Source organism: Propithecus coquereli, unplaced genomic scaffold (assembly GCF_000956105.1).
Source record: "Propithecus coquereli isolate 6110/MARCELLA unplaced genomic scaffold, Pcoq_1.0 Scaffold68, whole genome shotgun sequence".
NCBI classification, from domain to species: domain Eukaryota; kingdom Metazoa; phylum Chordata; class Mammalia; order Primates; family Indriidae; genus Propithecus; species Propithecus coquereli.
The window spans coordinates 635,729-646,449 of NW_012152840.1; the positions used below are offsets into that span (position 1 = coordinate 635,729).

At 42.8% G+C, this 10,721-nt stretch overlaps 1 protein-coding gene across 1 annotated transcript in view; it reads left to right on the forward strand.

The window, feature by feature from the left end:
* The first annotated feature begins 365 nt into the window (after positions 1-365).
* The window catches only part of RNF217 (ring finger protein 217), a 125,801-nt gene continuing 115,445 nt past the window's right edge, over positions 366-10,721 (forward strand). The window contains exon 1 of the mRNA XM_012660864.1: positions 366-1,247. Coding sequence (XP_012516318.1) covers positions 366-1,247 — 882 coding nt within the window. The remainder of the gene's footprint in view (positions 1,248-10,721) is intronic.

The following is a 10,721-nucleotide window of genomic DNA, read 5'->3' on the forward strand; positions in this document are numbered from 1 at the left end:
TCCCCTCCCCTGGACCCCTCCGCCCCGCCCGGGGTTCACGGGGACCGCGGCGCCGCCCCAACCTGCATGTGGGGCGGGCGCACTCGCGCCCGGAGCGAGCGGCCCTTGGCGCCCCCCGAGGCGGTGCCCGGCCGCGCCAGAGAACGAGGAGGAGGCGCGGCGGGCCGGGCCGGGCTCCCCACGCGCGGCGGCCCGGGAGCACGGGCTCCCCGGAGGGAGCTTGGGGCGTCCCAGCCCAGGAGGAGGGACCCGGAAGCAGAAGCGGAGCCGCGAGTCGAGCCGAGCCGCTGCCCCCGCTGCCCGCCGGCGCCGGGTGGGGGTCCCGGCGGCTGGATGGGCAGCGGCGGCGCGGGCCGCGGGCGGCGATGGGCGAGGAGCAGAGCACGGTGAGCGGCGGCGACCGGCCCCAGGAGTCGCGGGCCCTGGCCGGTGGCACCGCGGGCCACCCCGAGCCCGCGAGGCCGCGGGGGGACAGCGCCGGGGCGCCCGGGCCGCACGCTGCCTCAGCCGAGTCGAGCGGCGGTGGCTGCGGAAGCAACTCGGGCTGCGCGGACACGAGCACCCCGGAGCCCGCCAGGAGCTGGGGGACCCCGGCCTGGAGGAGGAGCCAAGCACCGGGGCTGTCCGCGGGACTGGCACTCAACGGGCCTCTCAACCCCCAGACTTTGCAACTGCAGCTGGAGCAAGAGGAGGAGGAGGAGGAAGCTGGGGACCGAAAAGAGGGAGGGGATGAACAGCAGGAGGCGCCCCCCGGCGAGGAGCTGGAGCCCAGGACCCGCGACGGGGCTCCCAATGGACTGGTCCTGGACGTGCTAGGTCAGCAGCGCCCGCTCCCCGCCAAGAGACAAGTCTTCTGCTCCGTGTACTGCGTGGAGAGCGACCTACCCAAGGCCCCCGCCGGGGAGCAGCGCTCGCCGCCCGCGTCGCCAGGTCGGGCTCCGCCGGTGCCCAACCCTCCTAGCACCCCTTCTTCCTTCCCCAGTCCCCGGCTGTCCCTCCCATCGGACCCCCTCTCCCCCGACGGCGGCAGCATCGAGCTGGAGTTCTACCTGGCGCCAGAGCCATTCTCCATGCCCAGCCTGTTGGGAGCTCCACCCTACTCTGGCCTGGGTGGGGTAGGGGATCCTTATGCGCCCCTCATGGTGCTGATGTGCCGGGTGTGCCTGGAAGACAAGCCCATCAAGCCCCTGCCCTGCTGCAAGAAGGCCGTGTGCGATGAGTGCCTCAAAGTTTACCTGAGTTCCCAGGTAACTTCACCCCCTTCGTACCCCTTTCTCTTCCCCATTCATCATTCCAAATCACTGGTGAGGAGGTCCAGCTTTGGAGCTCCCTGCTCATGGGAAGAGGTGACTGAGACACACTAAGGACCTCTATCAATTTCTGACATCTCAGTGTTGTTATTACTTAAGTGTGTTTTGTCCTCACTGGTTTACTTGACTGGAATTTAACTCTGCTCTGAGCTTCAGGCTCTGGTTGGCAGCTGCAGAAGGCACAAGGTAGAATCAGTTGCCCTCTGCTTATTTCTTTTACTGGATTGCAAGCAAGAGCTTGCTCAAAGGAGGAGGGCAAAAGACTGCCTCATCAACCTGGTATCCCAGAAACTAACAAGCAGTGGGCATAAAATAAATATTTATAGAGCTGGTGGAGAGAAGGGTTGGAATAAATATTCCAGGCCCATGATACCTGAATTTTTAATTTTGCCCATTTATAATATTCCAGAAAAGTGTAAATTAAAAAAAATATTCCTTGGCCCTTGCCCGCTTTTCAGTTTTCTTTTAGCACAGTAAAGTCGAAGTACTTCTCTTCACTGAAGTTTTAAGCCAACACATACTTTATTTCTTTAAGAGGAAAACAAAACAGAAAGAGCAAAACAAAGCAAAGAGTGGCTAAGAGGTTTAACAACACAAGTGCTGGTGAAACTTTCGTCCTTGGCCTCTTATTTGAAAACTTGGTTTTTTTCTTGGAAAGCTTGAGAGTACAACAGACCAGCTTTCCTTCACTGATGGTGCATGTGTTCTTCCAGCAGTTTTCAATCTGTGATGTTTCTGCCAGTGTTTTGCACAATCCGGAATGCCCTTTGATCCATGTCCAATTGTCCTTGGCCTATTCATCTTTCAAAACCCTGTCTGTTCAGGTGCCAACTCTTCTGTGAAGCCTTACAGGCCACTGCTTATATACTTTCAAAATATCTTACATACCTTATGTGCACTGAAGTTGTTCCTTAAGTGTCTGTTTGTCTTGCTAGACTGTCTGGACAATGTCTTACAGTCCCGTATGTGGTAGTTTCACGTTGAGTCCCTTTCACGCAATAGCATTTAATAACATTGGCCAAAGCAGACTGAACCGGGCTCACTTGGTGTGGTTCTTCTTTGTTTTGTGGCTAATCCAAGCTGGGGTCTAGACTGAAAGTATGCACAGTGCCCAACTGAAAATGCAACGGGAAATTGAGAATGGAATGTTACACAAACAGTGAATTGGCCAAAATAGTTGAGATTATCCAAATGCCTGGGAGAGACTATGATGTCTGTTTCATGCTTTATCCACAAACAGACATTTAAAACAGGAGCAATGTCTGTTGCTTGTTGTGGTAGTTTCTATGACATCACCATTAAACAGATATTGCTGTGCAAAGCCCTGTGGTAGGATTCAGAAATTTCCAAAAAATGGGAGCTGCTCCAAAGAATTCACTGTGAGAGCAGATGTGTACAAAAGAACAATACAAGGTAGCATATAATGAGATGTCAACAGAGTAGCAATACCAGATAGCACTTCCTGTGAAATGCTGGATACACATACCAGTGGGTTTGGAAGTTCAAGGGAGGTAGTCATTGTGGGTTGGGGTACTGTGCATAGCAGTTTGAGTTCCTTAAGGTGGGCCCTTTGCCCACAGGATTTTTCTTTTTATTTTTTATCCACCATAAGTTAGTTTTAGGAAGTCAGTGTTTTGGTCTCTAACAGAAAAAAGGAGGAATGGTGGTGGGGGAGGAGAGCATACAAGGTGAGTCAGGTGGTCACTGCACTGTACAGTATAAGCACTAAACACTCCTCTGAAGTGACATAGACCTGAAGCTTATCTGCAATATTTATGATTGTATGTATGTTCCTGACCTTCTCCCAAAGCATTTGACAGAACTTTCAATAAAGAAAAATGTATATTATTTAAAACAAACAACAAAAACAAAAATACAAGTCATGTATGCCAGGCAAGCTTTCACCTCAGGGATTTTGCATTTGCCGTTGTCTGTGCCTGGAACATCCCCCTCCATGTCCCTTTTGTATGCTCACTCTGCTCCCCTTCAGGTCTATATTCAAATGTCCGTGACCTTCACTGACCACTCTTTTCAAACTTGAGCCTCACCCCACACTATCTCTTTTCCTGGTTTTTATTTTCTCCGCAGCACTAACATACTCTGTCTTATCCTTAAGTATAAAGACAGAAGCTTTCACATGATTTGTTCGCTTCTATATCTTTAGCATCTACAACAGTGTGTAACCTATAACAAATTTGCAACCAATAGTTACTGAATTTATGAAGAGCCTGAGATTGCCCAGAAACCAACGCTAGGAAGTGGTGTTCTGCTTGGGCACTAAATTCTATTCCGAGCTTCTTAATATTTAAGATAAAAGATAAAGGCTTAAAGCAGACAAAAATAACAGGTTTACTAAGTTGGTTATTAAACTGAGTATTAAACAGTTTAGGTAAACTTTGAGCTTATTAAAAATAACCTTTTTCAGTTGGATAAAAATACAGGATTTTGGCTGTAATGTTTTTGATCTATATTAATTCTAAGGTTCCTCTGCTCGGAGTCTGTTTTTCTCTGTCACTTGATGTCTTCGTGCCTTAATATCCTCATCAATGAAATGTAATTGCAGACGATGATCTGTAATAACCTACCAGTTCCAAAGCAAAACAAAATCAAATTGCATGGTTGTTTTGCTGCCTTACTGAGCTAGATCAAAAGGGCATAATGAGTGCTTTCTTTCTCATTTTATAAGGTTTCTTAGGTTTGACAGAAGCAAGTGTGTCATGACTGAACTTTCAGGGCTCTTAAAACCTTTGGAAATAAAATGATATATTTGAAATAAAAAGCTACTGGTGACTTTTTTCACCGTTTTTTTTTTAGTTTTTGCCACATTACTTAGTGTGTTTTAACATAATTTAAGAAAATAAAGCAGAGTCCCTAGTAAGCATTTTATGTAAACATTAAAAGTGCATATTAAATGTGAGTTGGAATATTGCCTGGTTAAATATCTTCTAAGAGGAGATGCTGAGTTCTTTGAAAGAAGATATGAACTTGGAAGATTTTTAGATGATAAGACTATTTCCATTAGTGCCATGGACTGAATATGTGGCAAAGGCTGTTGTGTAGGTCTCATCAGTATGTCAGTACAGGCATAGTAGATTAGGTGGTGACTTAAGTATCTCTATGCAGCGGCATAATAGTTGTATTTTTCAAAACATAATTTTCCTCCTGTTGTTGCCATGACTGGGGCTGAGGGAACCCTTCTCAGTGGAATAACTTTACAGTGTAGTATGTACCATCCAATTTCTAATTGCCATGGTGAAGGGTTAAACTGATGGATTATAAATCTTTGGCACCACAGTAGATGTTGATTTAGAGGGTATGGAATACAAGGGCAGAGATAGTTACATTGTTTTATATTGCCTGGGTACATAAATCCTGGGCATAGACATGTTAGAAATATATTTCCCAGTAACTTATGTATGCATACATGACTATGGCTAAAGCACACAATCCCAGGGATGTCTGCAATATCTTGCAGGTCCCTGAGCCTTCCTAAGTGTTGACCTTCTCAGCTGGATTGGCCTTTATCACATTTTCCTAGGAAGAAAATTATCTGTTGCCTTCTTTGTTTCATAGAATGGTATTATGGTCATTTTAGAAAGCCTCCATGGTTATCTTTCCTTTTATGATTTTGGGTAGACAGAAAAATTTGATATAAAAATGAAGTATTAATATTTAGTATTTCAGATTAAGAAAAGAGAGACATGAGCATGCCAATGGGCTTGCTAAAGGTAACAGCTGTTGTGGCATTCACCACTCCGCTGAAAAGTTCTAGGGATTGGCAGATGCATATGGCTTGGAATGTATACACCTGTCCAATGAGTATTAATAGAGACAAGCAACACATTTCTTCTGCAAATTGTGAACAGAACAGCTGCTAGATGGTAATGTCCTAAAATGACTGTCTACTATAGTCACCCTAGAATCAGTGACCTAGGGGTGAAAGCTTACATCCTATTATTAAATTCTGAGTCATCCAGATCTTCATGGGTAACAGTGTAACAATTTTTTTTCCTTTATACCTTAAAGCACCTTAAATATTTTTAGAAACCTTTGTGTTCACTATTGAGTTTGAATGCAGTTGTTTTCACACAGGTGAATTTATAGATCCTATCATGCTAGGCGTGATTTTTGGCAGTCCTAAAGAATAATATGAGACTGAAAATTCGTTTTGAAGTCACTCTGCAAATTTGAAAAGTGAGAATTAAGGCATATGTAAGCTTATTCTTTTGCATACAGAATTTATGTGTGTGTGTGTGTGTGTGTGTGTGTGTGTGTGTATTTTGGGGGTACAGTAACATTTGCTTTCACACCTTACTGATTCAAGCCCTTATTTTCGTCATCTCTCTCTACTTCGTTTTTCTTTAACAATTTTTTTCTTTTTTCCCCCTTTTTTCTTTTGCTTTTCAAAATCTGGTTTTAACTGGTTTAAATTTGATTTCTGAAGAGGAATCTTCTGTTGAGTGCTGTGCCCTGGGGCCAGCAGGGTCTTCTCCAAGGCATGCTGCCTGGGTGTTTTCCTTTCCCTTTCAGCTGTCTGTGGATGAGGCTATATAGAGAAACGCTGCATTGTGCTCCACTACCTAAAACATCTCAAATAACATTACAAGTACTACTGACTTAAGGCATCAGCTGATACCTGTAGAGTGTGAATTTTTTTCCTCCTAGAGTAGAGCTCAGCTTTTATACTTGGAGGCTCTTCCTTACTCCTGCTATGAAAGACATAAAAAGGGAGTCATTAGAACTTGAACTGTCAGCTTTTTATTAAGAGTTTGTGATGGGCAATGTAGATAAATACTTGAGTGATAATTTCTTATTCTTATTCATTTATTAGTGTACCATTTGTACATTTAACAAACATTTATTTGGATAGCTGTATGCACCATGAGATATCAATAGTGTATTAAATGTCCTCAACGAACCATCTTACAGCCTTGTTGGAAGTATTTTTCCCACCTTTATCTGGTGGTGTAAATAAGCTTTTTAAAGTTCCCAGACAGCTCTGGATCTTTTTCTCTCTTCTACTTGATCCATTTATTGAACATCTATATTCTAAGCATTCTTACACATATTTCTGTTTCATTCTAATTCACTTGCATACTAAATACTTATGACATACCTGGCACTGTTGTGGGTTCTGGGGATAAAATGAACTAAACCATATAAAGGCCCTGGCTTCATGGAATTTATATACTAGGCTGTGATGGAGATAGAAAATAGAATAAGTAAATTATTTAGCATATTAGGAGATAATAAGGGCTATGGAGAAAGAGAAACAAGAGCAGTGAGAAATATTGGGGAGGGCGTTGTGCTTGATATATTTTTAGGTTTTTGGGGAGTTGTGAAGGAGGGTTTGTTTTGCAAGTTGACTTTTGAGAAGAGACCTTCATCATGGTGATGAGGCAACATGAGGATATCTAAGACAATAAAAAGTATAAAGTTCCAAAGGCAGGAGCATGCTTAGGTGCGTTCCAGGAATGGCCCAGGATCCGTGTGGCTGAAGCATAGAGAATGAAGGGGTGGTGGGGAGTGTTAAGAAAAAGACAACAGGAGCAGTGGGGAGAGCTGGCTGAGCAGGGGTTTAAGGCTATCAGAAATTTTCATTACCTTAGACTGAGATGGCATAAGAAGCCAGAAGATGTTGAGCATCTTCTTACAAGATTTTGAGCCTCTTTTCCCTTTAAAAGAGACCATCTCTTAGTGGAGAACATAGAGTAAGAATCGAGTGGAAGTAAAAAGATCAGTTACAAGACTATGGCAGTAACCTAGAGGAGAGACAGTTATAGTTCAGATGAGGATAATAGAGATGAATGAATGTGGTTTGAACTGGTTGAATTTTGAATATATTGTGAAGATAGAACTGACATAATTTGCTGATGATTGCATGTGGGATGAGAGAAAGAGAGTCAAGGATGACTCAGGTTGTGAGCCCAAGCAATTAGAAAAATGGGGTTGCTATTTAATAAGATGAGGACTAGGTGTAGGGAGAATGAGGAAATTGAAATGCTGAGTAGACATTCATAAAGGGATGTTGAGTAGGCAGGTGGTGTCTGGCATTCAGAAGAGAGATCTGAGCAGAAGATACAAATTTGAATGTTGATGGCATATAGATGGTATTTAAAGCCATTAGACTGGATGAAGTCACCTGTGGAGTGATAGTAGCTAGAGAAGGAGGATTGAAGATTGAGTCTGAGCACGACAGTGTTTAAAAATACAGAGTGTGGGACGTAAGAAAGAACCAGAAAGGAGTCTAAAAGGGAGTGGGCCAATTAGGCAAGAAGAGAAGCCAAACAAAGGTGGTGTTTTAAAAGGGAGGGACTAATCATCTGTGTCTAATCTTGTGATAGTTCCAGCAGGATAAAGATTGAAATAGACCATCAGATTTCCCAACAAGGAGGCTACTGGTAACTGCGAACAGTGCTGTTTGCATTGGCAGTCATGGGGTTGGCCTTCTGATTAGAGTGTGTTCAAAAGAACAGCAACAACCAACTCCATTTTTGTACTGTAGGTAGTAGAGTACTACATGAAGACACTTAAAAGTTAGAGAGATTAAATAACTTGCCCAAAGTCATAAAGCTAGGACATGGCAAAGGCGGGATTTATATTTTAGATCCATTTAGCTCTGAAACCCATGGCTTTTTCACCCTTTATTATCTTATGTATAAGCTAATATATATTTAATTTTCTTTTAAGTTAATATCTGTATTATGCTAAATCACAAGTCTTCTATTCCAAGAAGGAGAGGAAACTTAATTATATGTTTGGAGGAAGTGGAAGTCTCCTGCCCAAACTTAGATCCAGAGAAAGATGTCTACCAAACTTAGCCTCATCTGCATGTAAGAAAATCAAGAAGAATTTGGCTAGGAAAGCTGTGATTTGACGTACTGTTAAGTTTTAATGACAGTATGCTCTCCTGTATTCTTCCTAACTTTGTGGCCATTACTTTTGTTTCCATTGACTCTTTCTCTTATTTTATCATCTCTTAATATTGGTATCTGCATGGTCCTATCCTAAGCCCCCTGTCTTCTCACTTTATATACTATTAATAGGGCCATCTTACCCACTTCCCTGATTTCAAGTAACACCTGTATGCTGTTGTCTCTCAAATCTTTTTTTCTAGTTCTGATCACTCTCCTCACCTTTAGGGCCAGATAGCCATCTCTTTCCTGGACAATTCTAGTTGGATATCCCATCCACACCACCTTAAACTTAACTTCTCAAACTAAATTCCCCCCTTCTCTTCCTTCCCACGTGCCCAAAGCCTTGCTTCTCCTTCGGGATTCCCTGTTTCCGTCAGTTGTAACCCGGTCAGAAACTTGGGAGCCATCATTGAGCTTTACATCTCCCTCACATCCCACATCTAATTAATCATTAAGTCTTTTCTGTTCTACATCCCAAAAATATTTCTGTATTCTTCTCTACTTTTCTCCATTTCTCCACCTCCACCTTTTCTTCCCTGGATTCTAACAACAGCCTCCTACCTTGTCCCGGTGTCCGAACCTTGACTATCTCCGATCTGTTCTCCTTGCTAAAGCCAAAGGTTCTTTATAAAATGTAAGACCAGTCTTGGCACATTCCCTGGGCTTTCAACATCTGCCTCTTGCTTTTAGAGTAGAATCTAAACTTTATAATATTGTTTATATGTCCCTGTGTGATCTAACTTCTGTGTGCCCCTCCAAACTTTGTTTCTCATCAAGTACCCTCCAAGCCTGTAGTCACATTAGCTAAACTTCTTTTTGTTCCTTGAATGCTCCATGACTCTCTGAATTATGAGCCTTTGCCTTTGGTGACATGAAGTTCTGTCTTAGGGGAATCCTCTTTCCTTGCTGCCCTGACTCTATTTGCCTCTTTCGCACATATTCATTCTTCTAGTTCAGTTTAGACGTGCTTCTGGGAGAATTCTTCTTGACCTCCTATATCTGGATTAAGCATCCTTCTTATATTCTTTGATAACCCTCTTTACTTAAGTTTATCAAACAATGTAGGAATCCTATTGTAAAATTCTTATTTCACAGTATTTAAGTAGCCTATTTCCTGCTCTGTGCTCCCATTAGTTGTTGAAACTTGATGCATATAAAGACTTTATTAATCTTTTTTTGCCTATTAATTTCTTAGCTCTTTGTGTGTTATAGGCATGACATGAGTATGTGTAGAGTGGGCTTATTTATTTATTCCATAAATAATGAATGCACTAGAGGCTGCTGTGGTCAATATATAAACTATTGGAGTAGATGCCCAAAATGATATTTTAAAATGAAAATTTCAACATTTCATTATTTTGCTTAAAAACTAGTAAGACTTTCCTGTTGTTTTACATAAAGATCCCAGCTCCTAACACTGCTGAGATTTGTCCTCTGTAATGCTCGTCTGTCTCTTCTGGCACTCCAGCTCTCTTCCCTCCAGCCATAGTATCCTTCTGCAGCCTTCACATCTCAGTCTTAAGTCTCGAGACTGAATCAGTACTGCTGGTAAGGCTCCTTGAGTCCTTTTTACTCCGTTGCCATTGTATTTATCTCTTTTTATAATGATATGTAATGTGCTGATTGATGTTTGATTAGTTATCTGTGACTGACCTCCTTCCTCATTGTTCTTTGAGCTGCTTTCGTAAGTAGCACCTAGCATAGCTCACAGAACAGAATAGGTGCTCAATAAATATTTGTTAAAGACTGAGTCAATTATTGACAATAAATTATAATATGTTTAGGTTGATAGAAAAAGTTAAGTATTTGAATCTGGATTTATGACATTTTATTCCATGATATATTTAACTTTTGAATGCAGTGAAATACTGTGGCCCGAGTCTTTATCCCAGCATCCCATCCATCACTGAGGGGTTTCTTCCTTAATTACAATACTTGTTCTCGTTACTGTGCCTCTTGTTTAACAAATTCCTCCAAAACTTAGAGGCTTAAAACAACCATTTTATTTTGATCATGACATTGTGCGTCAGGAATTTGGGAAGGGCTCAGCTGGTCAGTTCACATTTGGGGTATCTCATTTGGTTGTAGTCAGAGGTCATCTCACTGCAGCTGATACTGGCTTTTGTCAGGGAGCTTTTTTATATAAAAGCTGTTCTCTTTTGAAATTAAATATTTTAGAATATTAGAATTCCATTATAGGCTGGGTGCGGTGGCTCACGCCTGTAATCCTAGCACTCTGGGAGACTGAGCCGGACGGATTGTTTGAGCTCAGGAGTTCGAGACCAGCCTGAGCAAGAGCGAGACCCTCGTCTCTACTAAAAATTAGAAAGAAATTAATCGGACACTAAAAATATATAGAAAAAATTAGCCAGACATGGTGGCGCATGCCTGTAGTCCCAGCTACTCGGAAGGCTGAGGCAGAAGGATCGCTTGAGCCCAGGAGTTTGAGGTTGCTGTGAGCTAGGCTGATGCCACGGCACTCTAGCCCGGGCAA